This window comes from Rhea americana, unplaced genomic scaffold (genome assembly GCF_003343005.1).
Source record: "Rhea americana isolate MKP2758 unplaced genomic scaffold, rheAme1 scaffold_109, whole genome shotgun sequence".
NCBI lineage: Eukaryota > Metazoa > Chordata > Aves > Rheiformes > Rheidae > Rhea > Rhea americana.
The window spans coordinates 1,933,373-1,954,264 of record NW_028185139.1 but is presented as its reverse complement, the minus strand read 5'-3'; the positions used below and the strand labels follow the sequence as shown (position 1 = coordinate 1,954,264).

Genomic DNA, 20,892 nt, shown 5'->3' with positions numbered 1-20,892 from the left:
ACAGGATGTGGACTATTCCAAGTGCTCTGCCTTATGAGTATCAGAGAAAACACTGTGACTGTACAGACAAGATRAAGTCACAAATGCTTGTTCCTATAGCTGACTGCAGAACTCTTAGCTCTGGAACACCAGAAAAACTCCACTTCATTTGACACTTTCTTCAGCRTAACTCAGCTAAGCCCTGGTTTTCCCCTGACTTCAGGAGAAATGAACCAAAGTAATTGAAATTCAAGTTCCTATTCCTTAGTAAAGTTTTCCTTTAATAAAGAAAAGAGTTTTAAATGTGAAATTTGTATGTTGATGGGTTGTTTGGGGAGTTCCTTTGTTGTTGTTGTTTTATTTTATATATATAAAACCTACCTTTTTACCATTAAAGAAAACTGAAACAGTGTTTTTCCTCAATCATTAAACTGGAATACCATACTGGCTCGATACAGACTGACTATTTAGATAGTTTTACAGGAAAAGTAATGTAGTAAAGGAATTAAAATTTGTGAATCTAAATATACATATTTCAAACTATGTAACTGCTTTAATATATCTGCAAATATGACAGCCCCATACTTAGCAAATGGTGCCAAATTTCTACAAAAGGTATATTAATTGAGGATAGCAGCCACTTAATATGAACAAATCATTCTTTGGCAACATAGCCCAAGTGTAATACAAAGTGAAAGTTAACCATTTAAGATCAAGGTCTCTGGCTGTCAAATTAAATCACTGATCACAGTAAGACTGTTTTAAGATGAAACAATTCTGACATATTCTAGGAGTCTGTCCAATACAATAATACTCARAGTTGTTAGGCACTTAATAGTTTCCTCCTCTATCATTATAGCATACGAATCTCAGTAAGAGGGTATATGTTTTCACTGTGTTGTAAATGCTATCAAGTTTATCTTTAAAGTAACTTCCCTTTGGTCAACATTAGAGGAAGTTAAAAACTACTGCAAATTTCCACATTACATCTAGAAAATAAAGCTACCCACAAACACAAACAGTAAAGTAGGGTTCTTATATATCCTGTATATATACAATATATATATATTTATATGTATATATTCTTTATACGCTTTTTCAAAAGTACACAGTGTTTTTTTAAAAAGGTAGAAGGAGATGAAGGCAGTAGAATTTCATTTCAATCTTGRTAAATTTACAGATTTTTCAAAAAAAAGAGTTAAAAAAAGAGAAAGAATTCAGTAACAAACGTGGCAATAATCACACAGAAATTTTCACAGCTTAATATCACCTTTTATTCACAGTATTTCGCTCTACTCACAGCTGCATCAAGTGTATAAGATGTTCCAAGATCAGAGAACAAAACTAATCTCTTTTTTARCATCACACCACTGCTGATATATAAAACAGCACCAGCCTCCTTTGGATAAGGACAACCTTCAAATACTGCATGCAGCAGAGACCAAAGACTAAAGTAAAGTCAAGCAGAACAAAGCAATTACCAAGGTGGAATTCTGCCAGCAGAGAGTTTTCCCTTCTGCCCTTCACACAACAATCTATTTGCAACTGAAACTGGATTCTTGATACCTGGGGGAAAAAAAAAAGAAAAAAGAAAAAAAAAGCAAGAAAATGGAAATAAAACATTAAGATATTTTTTCCATGTAGCACTGTAGTGGTCATTTTGGCAATGGAACTCAGCTTCCTTTAATTTCCATGACTTTGGCAATTCATAAAGATACAACTTGTGGTAYTGTATTTCAATTTAATAATAACTTTATCAGTTTTTCCTTTACAAGTCCTATCAATGTTGCAAATACCTTCTAATTAACTCTTTCTTTTTTAAAGAAAGAAGCATGTTAAAATAATAGGAATACTTCCTTAATGCATAAATCTATTAATAAAAACTGTGGCATTCTACAGGCCAAAGTACTGTTACAAATATTTATTACTCAAGGTAAAAAGAGCTTTCATTTAGATCTATTTGATCAGAACAGGGATATGGGATTCAGGCTTAGCTTCCTCTTGCTCGCTTGTTCCCTTCTTCCCCACCTTTGGAAGTACACATTTTGTAACAAGTGAGCCTTGAACACTTAATTTTAGTGCTTATTTTGGATTCAAATCTACATGAGGAAATAATTTCCACATTGTAGAACTATTCTATGATAAAAAACAAAGCTTGAAATGTCAAAAAAATAAATCTATTCAATAGTAATGTTAGAATGAAGTAAGTCCCATAAGCAAATTCATCAAACCTTATAACATACCCCCCMMAAAAAAAGAAATGTAACGTATCATGTGAGAGAGATTGTAACAAAAAAAAAAATCTATACTATGTAGATCTTTTTTTTCCTCAATCAAAAAGTTTGACTGATGAACAGCTGAGCCCATTCTCAAGAAGAACTCTCAAGTTTGGAAGCCGGTCACCCATACAGCCTTCTTAYAGTGTAAAGAGAATGTCAGTACCTTCAGATACTAATTGAGCAACTTAACTAAGCAATTAGATATCAGCTCACCTTACGACTGCATTATATAAAAGTAAATTCTTCAAGGAGACAGACAATGAAAACAAATTTAAAGTCTAATTCAAATGCTTTTTTTTAAAAAAAAAAATGTAACAGTCTACAAAGCCATCTGTGTAAACTTGCTCCCACTGAATACTTTACAGCATTACATGATTGCTCTGGGTTACAGGATCATCTGTGAACTGACGGCAGGAGCGGGAGGCAGGAGAAAGTTAGTCTCCACACCTTGAAAACTTAACAACAAGAACAAAATTGATCTTTGCATCTAAATTAGTAGTAGCTTTATAACATACAGTTAACATACCACTCAGTGCTCCAACTGCTCCAAAATTTAGTGACTTTCCATCCATTATACTGGCATCACATTCTATTTCACCCAGAAGGTTTAGGTTAGATCCCATTCCTGCATTTGTAAAAGGAGAATCCTAAAAACAAGAAGAAAACACAGTAAGGCCCTATCCATGACAGACTGTATCAAAAAAACTTTTCTATAATAGACTTTGATACAATGCACTTCTGGATTCTAAAGGTTCACTCTCCAAAAACAAAAACAACGTGCACAGATCATCTTAAATTATTATAACAGATACTTTACAAACTATACCGTGAGTAATAYGTCAAGTGAAATGTGCTAACATAAGTAACAACCATGTAACAATTCTGGATGATCATTTACACGCAGGCAAAAGCCTTAGAATAAAAATAAAAAAAAAATCTCTTCCTCCCTCCAACAAAATGCATACTTAATTTGGTCCCTAACGATTCAATCATTTTAATTAAAGTCTAATAATCACAACATCTACCTTTGAAACTCAAAAGCATGACACAGCATCAAACCAAAACTGTATCTTTCCTGAAGGCTCCAAGCCTACGGTTCAACTTTGCACACAGGAACAAATACTTAGCACCACCACCACCAATTCCCTTTGCAGAATTTCTATGTGGTTATTAGCATAAAGACAGTCATTACTATGATCTGGCAGTTTCTTGAATAACCGCCAAGACATATTTCATACAAAGTATGGAACAATTTTTACTTTAAAGTTAATTTTTAATTAATTAATGTTTATTAAAATTTAATACTTTACTAGTATTATTAAAATTTAATAYTTTACTWGTATTATTAGTATTATTTTGCAAACCTCATGTTTTCAAACAAGCTGTATTACATGCCAAATTTAAAAACATTTATTCCTGCCTAACTATCTTCTTGCAACATCCACATAACTTTACAGACACAGTTTTAAAGTAGCACTGCTCAGAAGTCCCACTGCCAGCTTAATGTAAGTCTTTATTCATAGGCACAGGTACAAAACTGAGTACAGGACAAAGAAAGAGATCAGACTAGGAGAGCCAAAGAGTAAAGTTCCAGACATAYTGTGCATGCCTTCAAAGTTTCATGCCTGTTTTTATTACAGTAGCCTAACAACCTTGGGCAACAAAAAAAAAGTACAGCTATCACTCTTCATTACAACGGGAAGAAAACGCTACTCCCAGTAAAAGCAAGAAGAAACTTGAGTAAAACAAATAATTTGTTTCATTGTTTCACATCTCCTCATAGAAACTCTGCAAGGAGAAAGGACTCGCTTAGTATAAAAATGAAGGCGAAGTTATCACTAGAATAAAGAAAGTTAAGTAGATAAGGTCTGGGAAATATATAAATATCAAGCGTAGAAGCATGGTGAACTATGTGTCATAATTACTCATATGTCTGTGCAAAGAGAGACCACATGGGAAAGTGTCATTCTCATTAGATGGTCATACCATTATGCTACAGGTAAGCTAAATCAAGAAATAAATCCGTTTGAAACAGCTCTAAGTCCCATCTTWAATATTAAATAAACCATTTTCTTCTTTGTACATGTAATTTATAAGGAATACAAAGGAAAAGAAAGAAAAGAAGGAAGGAACACAYAGAAATGAAAAATAGAGTTAGTTAGTAATGCAGTATTCTTTTGTTAATTTTTAAATGACCAGTGAGGACTAAATTCCAAATTTATTTTTCAATATATTGATCCTAATTTACAGAGATAAGACATTTAAAGTGCTCTTAGYGTTCAGAAGAGTTATTATAAATGCATCTTTAAATTTTACAGTTAAAGAGAACATGGAGGGATCTTAGTCTGTTTCATATATTAATGAATCTTCAAACAGATTTATTTTACATTACCCATGGTTATTTTCTGCTTTTTCCTCTGCATTTGAGGAATTGCAAATAATTTTATATACAGTTTTTCCCACATCATAATAGATCTTGGAATTCACTGTGTACATTTAACACTGAAAACTGAATTATAGTAAGAAGTGAAACAAACTTTAGCATAATGAAACATTTGCAACTTAGTGCACAGTGAAAAAACTTCCCTGGAAAAGGTTGGGGGGGCAGGAAGGACACTACTGAGATGACGGCCTTGAAAAGGCGGACGACTGCAGAGCGGCAGCTGGCTTAGCCAACCTCACTGTTCACCAGGCAAACTCAGCCAGTGAAGTTCCAGGATGAAAAAGAAGAGTGCCTGAAGGAAGGGATCCGAACACGAATGGCGGAAAGTATGTGAAGGAAAAAAGAAAAACAGGAATGCATCAGGATCAACAATGCTTATTTCTAGAGCTGTCCAAGTTCTTTGCTCATGAGTAATCAGAGCGCATAGACCTGAAAGCCAGGAGACATGCTCTGTTCCAAAAACATTCGTTCAATACGTTGTACTCAAAAGCATTAGCAAAGGGTAAACATTTTGTGGTCTACAGGTCTGCCACAGCCACAAAGCTGAGACAGCTGATCTCTTAAGAACAGATGTCACGGCCAAATAAATGAGTAGGAAGGACTCAACATCAAAGCAGAAGTCTTAGTTACACTGTCCAGAGTCCTTGTGTAAGCAAGGCACAACGCTCTCTATTGCCTGATGAATATAATAATCAAGAGCACTGAGGACGCACGAACAGATCACCTATTCAGAGGATTCCAGGACAAGGAATGCCACCTGTATTCCTATTCTGTAGGGAGAAACTGAGAAGATCCCTAAACCATTAAAACCGTAAATGCCTCTTTGATGGCATAGCTCTTTCATTTCAGGATGATAAAGGAATCTTACTAGTATAGTCAGTTCAACATAAATAAGTTTTCCAGGAAAAAGCAACAAAGACCCAATCCCAAGCATGTGTTCAGAATGCCTGTGAAGCTTTACCTAGCTTTACAATCCCAGACTGCAGCCAGCTGAGAAGATGGTCTCAGAATTGCCAAGAGAAAGATGCCCTGCTCTAACTTCACAGATACGATAGYTGATCTGATAACAATTTTAGACACTTCAGGAACTAGGTGTGAACAGGAYAGAATTTCTGATACCTACCAGAGTTTCTTGGAGAACGATATAAAGCCTTTGAAATGAGGTAGGAAAAAGCATTTRCAATAAATGGAAACAGAAATTCACACTTTCTTCTAGAAAAATGCAAGGACATGAAACATGTCACATAAATACATCTCTTTTTTGGAAACACAAATCACTGCAAAGTCTGACCAAAAGATTTGAAGACTCTGATAATAAATGATGCAATATAATTAAGGAAAATTAAGAAGAATTTTAAAATGAAAATATAAAACCTTTTAAGCATGCAGATAAATTATTAAAACAGAAATTTTTCAAAGGGGAAAAAAATAAGCTGAGCTAACTGAAGCAGTCTCTTTATATCCTGAACTACAGAAGTGTAGTACTGCATAAACAACTACATGACTATCATGGGGCAAGGGAGAACACAATCAAAGCATGTATCCAAGTTGGGRAGGAAGGGAAAGGAGAGAAGAGGTTATAATACAGAAGGCATCTTTAAGAATGTCTTTTATTTAAAAGATGCAAGCAGAAATCAGCCTTTATATTTCTAAGCACATTGAAGGAGTGAGATAAGCAAGTAAAACAGGCATGGGTTTTGCAGGTTAACAGTATACCCTGCCACCATGTAGCAGTAAAAAAGGGTGGGGGGAAGCCAATCAAAGCATTCTAACAAAGCAGAAGCTTTCAAATATGTGAAAGCTACTGTACTACCTGGCAACTACTCCATTACTGAAGAATCTCTAACTTAACATAAGTCTGCAGCAAAGGAGATAATGGAAAGCTTTAAGACGTAAAATAACGGTTTCATTTTCCAAAGTTTTATCCCATTTTGTAAAAAATTCTTAAGCTACTGAAGGTATCATTTTCATTTTTAGAATCCTTTTTACTTCAAGCTGTATTTACAAATGCCCTGGCAGCAATTGCAGGGACGCTGAAGTTTTTAGCTGCGGTCAAAGCTGGAATGCTTGAAGAAGTTACTCAACACTAATAGTCCCAAATCACGTCTAGCCAAATTGTTACAATGCTCCACTTTCAACATTCCATCCATCTTTGATGCAGTTTTGGCCAAGGTTTGTTCACAACTTTTAAAAAGGATTCAAAGTCTACAGGCATTTCTTTTAACACACTGCAATTTTAAGATTTATTTTTGTGTGGGAACTTAGTGACAAGAAATAGTAGTCTGTAAGGATGAATCCCTTTAGAAACATTTTAGCTGATCTAATCGAAAGAACATTTTTGTCACAGATTACTGCTAGTCACTCTACTACAATAACACTGTTGGCACTGTGCTTTTATCTTTAAAGAAAAGTCCTTGGAGAAAAGACTGTATATTCCAAAATAGTCTTAATTATTATAAAATAAATAAAAAGATAAAAATCAATAACCTAATTCAACAAGAGTTGAATTACTTCACTGCAAAACTTTATTGAAAGATGCTGCTCAAGTACATTAAGAGGTTAAAAATRTTCTTTGTTTTCCAATCACAAAAAAGTAAATGGATCAATTATAGTAGCAAGCTGATCATAAAACAAAGTGTGACACCCACTTCTCCAGTCAGTTTAAATTCCAATTTAAATCATGTTCACRCAGAACATTCTACTGAAAACAGATTTAAAAACAAGATAAATACGGAGTAATAAACTCAGACTAATGAAGAAGTTTGAAATTTTAAAATTTTAAGCATTCTCTACAGTTGATATTCTTGTTTCCAATACCTGAACAGCAGACTCTGAAGTGGTCTACATGTACAAAAGCTTAAAATTAGACCTCATCCACCCAGCTAACCATAAATGCAGTCAGGTTCAAAAAAAAAAAAAAAAAAGAAAGAAAGAAAAAAGCTGTTTGTTTCAAGAGAAATTCAGTCTTCATATGGCAGTTGATAGCAAGAATGCAAAAATACATAGTTCAGTGATCATGTCTTTGTACAGGCATACATTGTAAACGAGGAATCTTACAAAGCACCTTGTCCAGATCTTTCTGTTATCAAAAAAGTGCAGTAAGTAACATACTCATTTGTTTCTCTACAGTGACAGTTCACAAACTAGAAAACATAACAACTTTCCTCTAATCAGCTTATCAAATACAGCTGATGCTTACRAAGACCAGCACAGTTATTTCAGCAGTATTCTGGATCAGCTGCTCTTGCTAGTTTGCAAAATAATCTATCTTTTCTCTAATAACTATTAGTCTTATACCTTAATCACAGAACACTGTTTCACTCAAGATTCATAAAGCCCAACAAAGAATGGCTGTTTCTTCTCCATTTAGAGTCTGCAAAAATAAAACAAAAAACAGACAGCATACCACAAGCAAACTGTCAGCTTGCTCATAAAAGATCAAGAGCAAGCTTTGAGACTCAACAAGTCTTTGAAGTGATGCCTCTTGGATTAGCTGAAATTCTGTGTAATAGGAGTTGTGTAATTGAGCAGAACTGAGGGGGAAAAAATCATCTTTTGTGACACTTCCATGAAAAGACAGTTGTGTCTTGCAAAGACTACAGATTTTTGGAATACAGAATTAAAGAGAACTTTAGAGAACTTTAACAGTGACTAAATATTTTGGATAAACTCACTGAAATGTGTTCTACAGCAGCCAAGATGTAASTTAGAAACAGTACTCCACATCAGAACCTCTTACTGCTGCTACTGCTGTTATCTGTCATGCTATACAAAATTTTGTTATTTTTCTTAATCTGCATTACAGTGACAGATGTAAAGAAGCAAGCTCAGGTTTTCATACAAATTTTCCACTATGTATTTGTGAATTCAAAATGCTAAAATACTTCAAGAAAAAGTCAGTATTTTTTCTGCTTAATGAAAAAGGAAAAGTGATAGCTCACTAGAGGGACAGTCAGGAAACAAATGTTTTTTACCCACAAAGCTCTATAATTGACAAGAAAAAATATTCTGTTTGCTTTGTTGATCTGCCACATGCAATTATGTTGGACATAYGCACAAAACAGAAGATACAGCTCCAGAAATTATAGAGATCTCAGAAGAGAGTGTTTAGAATGAGATACAAGCAGACACAAGCCTTTCAGCATTTTGAAAGTTGACAGTCTAACATTTTGGAATTACTCATACAGGATCCAAAAACTGTCACTCTGAACCACACCATTTTCTGTTTCAAGTATACCTTTGATTTTTCTTCAATGTRACTGTGTACATAAGTATTTAAAAAGAAGGCTAGATCCCAAACCCAATATACTTCATCCTAGGAACAAAGAGAACGATCCCATATTTAAGAGGCTATATAAGTCACTTAATGAATAAATGAAAGCCAATAATTACATTAATGATAGTAATATAACAATATGAACAAATCAAAAACAAGAGGAAAAAGGTTTTAATGATACGCATAAAAATATCACCTGAGACAATTACAAAATAATAAAATGGAACAGAGAGAGGCATCATCAAAACAGCAGCAAGACAGAAGGAGAAGGTGGTTGTTAACTGAAATAATTCCATAAACAAGTTTCAGTTTAATCTTAAAGCTGTAACTTCTTACACAGATGACATTTCAGAGTTTTTAATTTTATTAAGCAAAAGAAGTCTCTTGGGGACACCAAACCCAGATAAAATATTTACCCTAAGCACAGCTGCAAGATGTATAGTTATTAAGTTAAACTTCTTAAAATACATCTTCCTATCTGTAGCTCAGGAACACACTGAAAAAATCATAAAACAAACTACATATTATACTGAGGAGAGAACTAGCATAGAGAACAATCTTGTGATATAACAATACCTAGTAGTTATAGTAGTATAACTGAATGCAGTATACTGACTGCATTCAGTAGTAACTAKCAGTCAATTCATAAAAGCACATTATAAATAATTCCATTATAATGATAGCATTTGTGTTCACCTAGATATATTTTAACATGTAAGATACCATAYGAAAGCATATTTAAACAGTTCAGTGATGACCAAAAGTACTGTTTAACAGCAGTGAAGCCTGCCAACACTAAAATACRACTGAAGTCTTGGCAGTAAGTCAGTATGTCTAGCACATACTAAAGTATGTACTGCCTGCTTTACACTAACCCCACAAAGTATGTTAATTAACACTTTCTGAACATATGTGTAAGTAAATCCACTGCTAATTCTCTGTGAATACTACAATAAATTCACAAACGAGGAAATTATTTTTACAGCACAACACTTACCTCGCCTTCTTCCTCTACTAACCAAGAGAGAGGAGAAGAATCAATTACTACTTAGAGAAGAGGAATTCCTGTTTCAATTATTACTGCCATAAGGAGCTGGGACCAAGTTTAGATCCTCTCTGTTACCTTAATTACGGGCAACCTTCACTTAACACAGATGCTGCAAGACCTCACCACTCCTAAAAGACACCTTTCCAAATGCCTCACAAGCAACTGCTGGTCTCCTCATGATTATTAAGACATTCTTATCACATACCACTCTGAAACAGAAACAGCACTTATTCTATTCTTCTACATAGCTGGCCATAAAATTCAGGGAAAAAAAAAGCATTATCTTCTACTGAAGTCAAATTTCTCTGAACAGCTTGCTTCTAGACTCCTATCCTATCAGAGATCATACAGAAAACTAAATAAAAGCCTAAGAAAAAAAACAGCCTTTAAAAAAATACATTACATTATGCACATAGCAAAAGTGTTGTAAAGTTTTTATTCATCTCACATTCTTTATTTTCATAAAGTCCCTTAACTGGTACAAGAGACAATTAGCCTTATGTTTATGCAATCACTTTTCTAGAATTAAGCTGAAGAATTGAAGAGATATGAATAATATAATCCAAGACAACATACTCAGAGACAGCTACATCAATATAACTATTACGCAAGAATGTTAACAGGATTACTAGAGACTAACTATAACTAATTTGTTTGGATTATAATTTCAAGAAACGAAATATAACTCAGTGTGAAGTACTAGTACAAACAAAGGACTGAACATGTCATAGAATTTCTAGTTAAAATATGTGACCAGTAGCACATGATTTTTTTTTCCCCATCTAAGAAGTGAAGTTAGTGCAGTCTATCCATAGGTTCGCAAGTCAGAGAGAAATTAAAGAATGTTCCATATAGACTGTTAGCCTTTAACCTACAAGAATAATAATTATTAAATACTCATCTATCTAAGACATACCTAAGATGACAAGAGAATTGCGCCAAGTAAACAATTTTTATTTAGTTTATATTTTTAGAAAAATCTTTAAGTACATTTACTGCAAACCTTTATGAAAAGGCAAAATATAAATTACAGAATAGCTTCCATGTCTGCACAAATAGTAAATTTACGACACCAAAATGGAACACTCAGTACACTTCCCATACAAATTATCATCTTCCTACAGAAAAACCTGGCAATGAACCTGAGCAATACATTTACTGCTAGTCAGAAATACATACCTCTAATTCTATAAGTGCTGCGGTCACTGCATCTGTTGCAAGAGCACCAGCCTGTAGCTTTTCAATTGCCTGTAAAATAGAATTTTTGCTTGATGACTAGGGATTTCTAATATATGGCTAAGCCCTACATTTACCTGAAGACAGGGTCTTCACCAAACTGTTTTTATGTCATTTTAAATTATTGCACTGGCAATAGTAGGCAAACGCTAGATAAAGGGATGGGGGAACCAAAAGCATGATTYTATTACTCAGTCATTCTGACACTGYATTTAATATCAGGTTTCTGCACGATCAAATTTATAGCAATACAAATTCTTTTATCTGGTGTCCCCAAATACTCACTGTTTCAGTCAAAAAATTACTATTTTTCCTTCCAAGATTCGACAACAATCCCTAATATTGTGCAGGACAATTGTCATCAATTGAACTGAATCAATAAGCAAGCTTATCTAAAAGCCAATACATGAAAACAAATAAGACAATATTATCTTTAAATTATACACACACACACAAAGAAATTTCTCAGATCCATACTGGACAAGACCTTATAGCCAAGTTCTCTCAGGGAATCCCAAGAAAACAGCTATGGCTGCATCTTCAGTTGCAAGACAAATCTGGTATTATTTGTTCTTAATAAACGATATTTATGTTGGCTACCTAGCTTAAGGAACCAAACGGAATCTCAAATTAGACATTAATTCAACAGCAACAACCTTTTTTAACACATAATTATCTGGAAAATGAACATCAACTGGRCCAATACTCAGATGTAATGAGGCTGATGTTGAGTTTGGATGATTTTAGGTTGCTGATTACAAAATTAGACTGGTATTAGGATTGAGCAACAGAACTGTAAAATTAAGTGTTAATTRTCAAAGGCCAAGTCTGAGACTCTTCTAAAAAGCCAGTCAGGCTCCCCAGCTCCTCCCTGGAGAAAGCACAAGCATTACAGATTTTGGAGATCAGCCTTCCAGCTTCTCAACAGACACTTAGTAGATGAAACTTGCCAGCTACAAAGTCTCTGGAGGAGATCAAAAATTTAATTTCAAGGGAAATTAAAGTCTTGCTATTTTCCCTTTCCAGATTTGGAAAGGGTTTTTTGTTGTTGTTGTTGTTGTTTCCATCTCCCCTGCCATTAAGAAGTTAGATCTATCAAGAAAGGAATTCTAGAAATGCCTGTACTCATAGGGCACTCTGAATACTAGAGCTCAAGTAAGTTCCCAAAAAAGCAGGCACAGATGAAGGAAAAATCCAAAGACACCACAAAAGGCTCCAGAAAGCCCAAAGCCACAGGATCTGAGTAAGAAGCCTTCTGTGAGGGTCCCAGTGTGAACCTGCCCTGTTCCCTCATTGTTCCCTTGGTGTCTGCTATTTGTCCCTGCTGAAAACAGAATACTGCTACACCTTATGCGCCTGTTCTCTGTCGATTCAGCATGGCCATTATGTCAACTGTTGCTGCTGCTACTGCATTTTCCCTATAGAAATTCATGCAGTCTAAGTAGCTACAACCAGATATGCCTGTTCATACTGAAGGGACAGTGCTACCGAGTATCTGCAAGAAATACAGTTTTTATATACCCAYGGTAAGACTGTGGAACTGGAAGACGTACCTTCTGACAGGCTCTTTTGCATACATGCTTGTATTCTTTAGCTTTGGATTCAGAATGATAACCAGCACCTACAATTAAGGCATAAGGAAGAGAGATTACATTGCCTATCAAAGTGGTGCCTTTAGTTCACATCAACACCACAGGCAGACAAAACCTAAACTTACCCTGGACAACAATGGCAATTCCTTTTTTTCAAAATCAGGGGTTGACASCTTTATGCAACATTATTTCAAAAACATGTAGTAATATATGGAACACACAGCACACATGTAGAAGCATACAGGTATAAATCTCAGCATCATATAATCTGTTCATATAAACACTCTCCAGAAGACTCCAATTTTGCTCATTCCTGCAGAAATTCCAGCACAGTTATTTTATTTACCTTCTGCAATTTGGGGGGAGGGGGGGAAGGAGTCTCTAGTTTTAAGTCAAACTCTATTTTTCCTTTTTACCTCCGATTTTCAAGTTGATCCATTATCATTTTGCTCATTTTTTCATGTTTATACTAAGCTACTAGAGCTCAATGCTTCTGCTTCAAAACCAGAAGACTTCCTTGAAGTAGAGATCATACCGTGTTTCATCTCTCCCTCCCATTTTCAGTCACAGTAACTATCCTGCTGCTTTTAACCACTACCTGCTCTGGTTTTTTTGGCTGCAGTGCCCTATTTCCATAACTGAAAAAGTTTWCAATGACCACTAGATGACTGAATAAAAATAACAAACATGGTAAAAAGACTGATATTTAAGTTCAACTCAAAAAAAATTTTTTTTAATTGGGAAATGTATTATATCTTGTGTTCCATTTCTTGATTTATCACAATATTTGTCTTGATAAACTCTAACARAATCAGCTCTAACACTCTGAAAAGAGTAAAGTCATCAGTAAAGAGCAACATATTGATAAACTCAAAAAAAAACTTTCAAAGGGTAAAAACAGTAAAGTTCTTCTACAAATCCACAGATTTCAAGAGGTSTCAGCTAGATTGTCCTCAATGACAAACTAGATAAGGAACTGTCAGTAATAAAAGGGCTATATTTGATCCTGCAAAGGGTCAGAGGGTAAAGAAATAGACTGGGAGATCTCTCACATTGTGTAGGGCTCCTAACCTTAGCAGAAATAACTGCAGAACTGAACATTTTAAACTGTTTAAGTTAAGGATTTGGGTTTTTTCTTTTTTCCCCAAAGAGGGGGGGAAAAAAAACACACACACACACACCTTTCCAAACAACTGCACAACCCGGTAAAGTTACCTATATCTTATTACCAGCTTCCAAGATCCTCCAGCCAGTGCCAGAGTCAAATTCTCCACTCCCACATTTACATCCAAAGCTCATGTCACTTCATTAATGTACTAGTAGCTCCAAACCCAATATAAAATTTTAGTTGATATTTAAGTCTGCATATGCTGTGCATCTGTTCCAATAGTTATGCTTCTGCATCTTACCTGCATGGACAAGCACAAATCCCACTCGTTTCCCTCTTTGGGTTTGCTTTGTGTCGGGCTCTTTGACCACCACTTTTACTGCTGTAACCTGAGATGATTTGGAAGGTAACACTTCTACTGAACTTATCCCCTTCTCCATGATCATACATTAAGATCACCATCTTCTACTGGAAAAGAGCACGCTTCCATTCAAAAATAAACTCCGCGGAGGAATCATCCTAAAACCAAATCACATGCATATGTTAGATACTGATTTCTAAGAGATGTATTTCATATAATATTCTTTCTAAAGTTGATTTACGACAAGAGGTCTGAAGCAAGGAGAGTCTTTCTGTTGAAAGAAGGGCTTCTAAGTTCTTCCTCTTCCATAGCTAACAATACTAACATGACCTAAGACAATCAATTCAGTTGGAAAACTATGCTGCAAGTTGAAAATCAGCCTTCAAGCTCCTTTGAAGAGGCAGAACTAGAACCTAATAATTTTTCCAGACATTTTAATGAACTGCTGACCTAAGACTTGTCCATGTCTAAAAGAAAGCTGCTTTCCATGTTGTGTTTTTATTTGACAGTATTACATACTTCAGCACTCACGCCTAGCTAGTTTGTACCAGGATGATGCTCCACAGTCAAAATCTTAACTTTTTAAAAGCAGTGTTCCCTGTTGGCGTGACAAGTTCTAAGTAGTCTTATGACAAGGCTGACAAAAGCAGAGACAGTACACATGCTTGCACGGCAGAACCTCCTACGCTCAAATCACTTGCTGGCATCTGCCTGCATGATTTTGTGCGGATGTTTCATGCATGCCTTAAAACAAATTCCATTGCCATAAAAGAAGTTAGGAAAATGTGCTCCAGAGAACTGTAGCATACAAGACACACTTAATAATGCCATACCTTCTCCTTTCTTTTGCTAAGCTACAACTTCTTAGAAATAACTGTTTAAGATCCTACACTCCATACGCTTTCACCCCTTACACCCTTATTATTCTTCATTAGTCTCCAGGGAAAAAAGAAGAAGAGTAACTTTTATTGYAAAATACTTCTAAAACAAATAAAATGCCAAATAAGCCCAAGAAAGTCAGAGGAAGTTTATCTAGAGAAACAAATAGCTACCACAATTATTAATGAACAACAGCATGTTTAAGTTGAATTCAAATAATTTATTAATTCCTTTCATTTTAGATAGACGACTATTTTCCATTCCTAAGGGTTAAGATCAAAAAACTATCAGAAGTGTATGAAAAAACTGACAGTGTTTTCCAGTACACAAAACAAGATTTCTCAAATGAAAGCACCAAAAGATGTATTTTTCAGAAGTCAAAAAACAAATACTCCGCAACTACTACTTCTCTTACTACAGCCTAATGCACATTAATCCTGACACAATACTGTTTCTCTAGTTCAATGTGTAAAATTCAAAAGAGAGACAATCAACATGTTGAAATATTTCAGGAAGTAAATAGACACGTAGCTTTGCCACTTGAATGGAGAAAACCTCTCTAACAAATTAGGATATTCCAATATGGTACATATCAGTCCTATTCACCTTGAAAGGGACTATTTGTGACCTAAGAATATTAGAATGTGAAGAGAAGTGTAAAAAGAAGCTGTTTATGTATATGTAGGATTTAAATCATCAGATTTGCAAATGTTATATTGCTCATTCTAAAAATTAACTACTACTAGATTTGAACTGCCAAAACAATGCAAAGAATGTTTGGCAAGATTCCTCACTGGTACAGAACAGGCAAACTTACTGATTCACCAGAATTGTCTATTCAGTAATAGGAACCAGGCCAGCATTTTAGAAAGTTATTTATTTTCATTTTTTCCCCCAAAAAAAAAATATAGAGATATAATGTTACATAATATTGTATTTCCTTTTAAATTGGTAAATATATAAGAATTACAAATATAATAAAAATATATGTATATAAAACAAAAGACATTTAAAATACACATAAATAGAAAAAACATTAATGGGCTACATCCAACTATAAATGTTCTCTTCCATCAACTTGGAAGTTAAAATTAAAGTCATAATCACTACAACTTACTTCCTTTTTGCAAGTAACAATAATTAAGAAAGCTCCAACAGTAACTGGTAAAGGCAGTAATATACAGCATAAACTGAAATACAGAGTCTGTTTGCTAGAACCCCCACTTCCCTGTATCTTGTTACACTACACATAATACATCACATGCATAGGGATATGACAAAAGACTTGAGCAAAATGACAGAGAAGCAAATGTGGAACATACATTTTTGCAGAAATTGAAAGAAATAATATGGGGTACGAAGAGTAACAAAGATGGTAGTAAAATCATTTTTTTAAAAAAAAAGATAAGATACAGATGCTGCTTAAAATCTGACTAATGTAAYGCTCAGCCTGAAAACTCTGAGTTACAGAAATAGTTAGTCTTTACATACACTTAGGTTTGACAATACGTTGATTTGTACTAACAAGGCAATCATAGAATTTGCACACAGAAGTCAAAAGACAATGTGTATAAACATCCTTCGCTTCATAATACTTCCTCCACATCAAACCAATCTTGTCGAATACCTTCCATTCCAACCCTTTCTTCAAGTCCTTTCAAATGTCATTCGCAAACTTGCTGCTTCCATTTCTTAAGTTTCCATTGGACCTAACCTTTCTCTTTAGGGTTTATTTTAGGATTTATCTAGCTTCTTTCCTGGCTGTCACATATCCATCAGTTCAGATCTCATCCTTCCTCCTCACGTGGTTCAGTGTTGGACATCTGCACAGCTACAGAAACAGTGGGGGAGTATAACTGAGTTAGGGTTCTTTGGGAATCTAACTATTAGGAGTTTACAGAAGTAGCCCAAAATACTACACACACTGAAAAAAGTAACAGCCGAAATCTTACACAGGCACTCAGAAAAAGTAAATAAATGTTAAGTGTCACGTCCAACATGGAAAGATTAACTGAGCCTATTATTCAAGTGCACTCCTTTGGCATAGGTGCTACAGATAGAGTCAGCCAAGTAAGGGGTGACACTCGCCATTTCCGCACACAATTTTATAGCTCTGTGTAATTAATATTGATAGCACAGCAAAAAGCTCTACTTGGGCAAACGTGCAAATGCTATAGACAGATGAAGGAAGAAAGAGATAAACTTATGTGCACATATTGATAACACCATCACAGTACTTCTACTTCCTACTGGCAACAAACTTCACTTTTAAGTTTTTTGATTTTGCAGAGATCATTTGCCAACATGAAATGAGATTACTCAGGGCATAGTAACAGCTCAAGCACTTATTTGTTTCTGTATTACCAGAAACRTCTCTGTATAAACAAAACACACCAAGCCTGGGATCAACATCATGTTGAAGGACCAGGGCAAGCACTTGTGGAGGGCACAGGCTGTAAGGCCACAGATTTCCACAGCACACAGAGCGGGCACAAGAGGCCTGGGGAAGATCAACAACGAGCAACACGAACTGAATGGCAAGAAAGAACTGACCTCATGAGCAAGCATCGGAACAGCTGCAAGAGAACTACTAGAGAACTAAGGAGGAAACAGGAACAAGAAACCGGTAAGGAAATAAATAACCAAGAGACACAAAAAAAATAGAAAAAACTTTTATTTGGAAAAAGTTATCAGCAAAATTAAATAAGYGTACTGACATAAGAAGCACATTTGCTGTTATCAAAGCCATTAGTACCTCTGAGGGAAACTTCTTCAAAATCGGAGGGATACCCTTTRCCGACGAGGCTTTGAAAGACCAAAAGCAAAGACACACGCCTGGCACGCCAGGGAAGGAGCCAGAACGGCCGAACCCGAGGAAAGGGATTAAGCTCCGGCCCACACAAACCACGCGCACCCCTTCCGCGCGCTACAGGCCACGCCGCCACCCTCCCGCCGCGCCAGGCCGCCGGGGCCCTGCAGCGCCTCCCCCAACCCGCGCCATCGCCATGACAACAGGCGGGTGCGGGGTGACGTCACCGTGACGTCACCGCGACGCCACGAGGGAGGCCCCCCCCGCCGGAGCGCTCGCGCCAAGCGCGGCCCGCTGCGGCCCGTTACACGCCGCCGCCGCCCGGCCAAGCCCCGGGGGGGGGGACACGAGGGAGGCCGCGGCCGGGAAGGCGGGGCGGGACGGGACGGGACCGGGATCAGCCGGCTAAGGCGGGGCAGGGCAGGGCGGAACCAGGCGCGCAGCACTCACCCGCCACAACCGTCCGCCTCGCGCACACCCGGAACCGTCCGCCCGCCGGTTGCCTCGGTGAGCATGAGGCGTCCCGCCCACCGGCCCTCCTCTATTGGGCARAGCGCGCCGGGCGACCGGAAATGGCGTGGCGGCACCAGCGCGCCGATTGGCGGTGCGGACGCGAGCGGCCCGCCAGCGCGCCAATCACAGCGCGAGCGGCCGCAGTCGGGAGCGGGGCGAGCGGGTGGAGTTAAAGGGGCAGGCGCGCCCGCCGCGGGGGCCGGTTGGCCTGGCCGAGGCCTCCTCGCGCGGTAGGCGCGGTCGGTTCTGGGAGCCTCCCGCGCGCGTGCGCGGCGCCTCGTGTGCGCGGCCCGCGGCGGGCGTGCGGCCGCTGCCTGCCGCAGCTGTGGAGCGGCGTGCGGTGTCTCCTGCGGGCTTGCCCGCGTGGCTGCGTGTGTGTAGCTGAAGCCCCAACGTCTCCCGACCCTTCCAGATGAAACATTTCCACTCCTCCCCGCCTTCGAGTAAAAATATCACCACAGCATCCGGCTGTTAAAATGGTTTCTGCCGTGGCAGGCAGGGTCGGTAGTTCTCTGCAAATCAGGGGTCAAAAAATGATTCGCTTTAGCCGAACTACACCTTGAAAGGGATTTTTTTTACAAATTAAGTTTCTACAGTACCTCCTTCTGACGATCACTTCATTTACAAGCCATAATACGATTCAAATCTATTAAAACCCTAYCTAGTTATTTAATTGCTTATGCTTCTTATCATCATTCCCATTAAAAAAAAAAGAAAAAAAGAAAAAGAAAAAAACCATAATCTGCTCTCCCCAGCACATGTAGTGAGTACATTTTAGCCTGTGGTCATTATATTGAACATAAGCCATATAATATATTAAAGAATAATAGGAATTTGGGAATTGTATTGCCAAGACCCAAACAACAACAACAACAAAGGAAACTATCCTTTTTACCTCCAGCTTTTTTTCACCCAAAAAGTAAATATGTGCTCCATTAATTTTTGTAGTATTGTATTTCTTTTCAGAAACCTGCCTTAAATTTTGTAATGATGCTGAAATGCCATGAACAAATAAAAGCCTGCTTTTTCAATACGCATTTTTGGCAACATATATAGGGCTTATGGAGATCAGGTTTTGTCTTCCACATTACCAGGTGCTTCCTCTTATGTGGGATAAAACTACAAGAAATCATGTGAAGTCCACAACCCTTTAGAAGCTCTTTGGCCTCCTTTCACAGATTTTTAACATGTAATCCAAATCCCAGTTGCAAATTGCTRCATTGCCAGTTTTTTCTTAAAGCCCTTGTTATCCTCAACAGTGATGCTGAAGTGAACCAAGTAAATTTTACAAAATACTTTCTGCCTCCCAGCTGGCCAKAGTTATACTTGAACTAGGGCAATCTGATTTTTCCTTCCAAACTATCAGTTAATTAGAAATGGTCTAAAACCAGATTGTTTCTTGAAGAGTGGAATTAAAGAGACCCTATTTCCCGTGGCTCCCTGTGCGTATCCCTATGCACTTCAGCCCCAGCTCCATGTGTCGCAGACAGCTGGGGCTGGGCAGGCTGTTTGGTGAAAGTGCCACGACGCACTTGCCCTGTGCTTACAGCCTTTCTYAGGCGTACACCCATCAGCCGCTGTTAAAAATGGGCTTCTGGGCTAAACAGACCTTCAGTTTGACCTGATGCGATCATCCATATGTCTTACATAATGTGCCATGTAGCTTCTGCCTCCATTTTTCTCTGCCTCCCCAGTCCATCAGCTAGGAAAGAGGTAGCACAACATATGGCTAGGTCAGAGCTACACATATTTCGACTGACCCTGCAGTTTGATACCTGTCTGTCAAATCTTGAGGTTGGCCAACAGGCCCATAAAACTAGGGTAGGCTGACAGACTGATGCATGGACAGACAGCGTTAGCACATAGCCCTTCTTTCTTTAAAGGGGAAGCTGAAAACATTGTCGATGTTCAGTCCTACCCAGTTCTCTAGGAGACTCGGTTTCACATCCCAGTGTCTGTTTTCACCTGGTTTATGATGCTTATATTTAATTTGTCCCCTGTCTGTAGTGACGGTTTCCAAATACGCCAAATATTTCTGTTTTTTTTCTCCTGTTTTCTGACTCTCACTGATCTCCAGGCTTCCAGAAGCTACTCCAACAAACAGGTTATCCCATTCTGTAAATCATTCCTCACCCTACAGGTTTGAAGTTAGAGTCTTCCTTTATTCCTTTTATAAAGTTTCCGACTCTGTTTTAATGCCTGTTTCTGGTTTTGCTGTATTTTTTGTTGATTATCTTACATTTCTTCTTCCATTTTGTGTTACGAACAGTGGACCCTACTGGTCCTACTCCCTAAGTTGTAAAAGAGTTTGTCTACTGCTTTAATTTATTCAGAATAAAAGTGGCTATCAAGCCCACAGGCTTCATCTA

The 20,892-nt window shown here is 37.3% G+C and overlaps 1 protein-coding gene across 1 annotated transcript in view; it reads right to left on the bottom strand.

Moving 5' to 3' along the window:
- The window catches only part of TASP1 (taspase 1), a 95,786-nt gene extending 77,253 nt beyond the window's left edge, over positions 1-18,533 (bottom strand). Inside the window, exons 1-6 of the mRNA XM_085311924.1 lie at positions 18,461-18,533; positions 14,263-14,480; positions 12,815-12,882; positions 11,205-11,273; positions 2,785-2,905; positions 1,461-1,545 (exon numbers count right to left, since the gene is read on the bottom strand). Of these exons, the coding sequence (XP_085168050.1) occupies positions 1,461-1,545; positions 2,785-2,905; positions 11,205-11,273; positions 12,815-12,882; positions 14,263-14,407 (488 nt within the window). The 5' untranslated portion in view covers positions 14,408-14,480; positions 18,461-18,533. The remainder of the gene's footprint in view (positions 1-1,460; positions 1,546-2,784; positions 2,906-11,204; positions 11,274-12,814; positions 12,883-14,262; positions 14,481-18,460) is intronic.
- Positions 18,534-20,892: the final 2,359 nt, after the last annotated feature.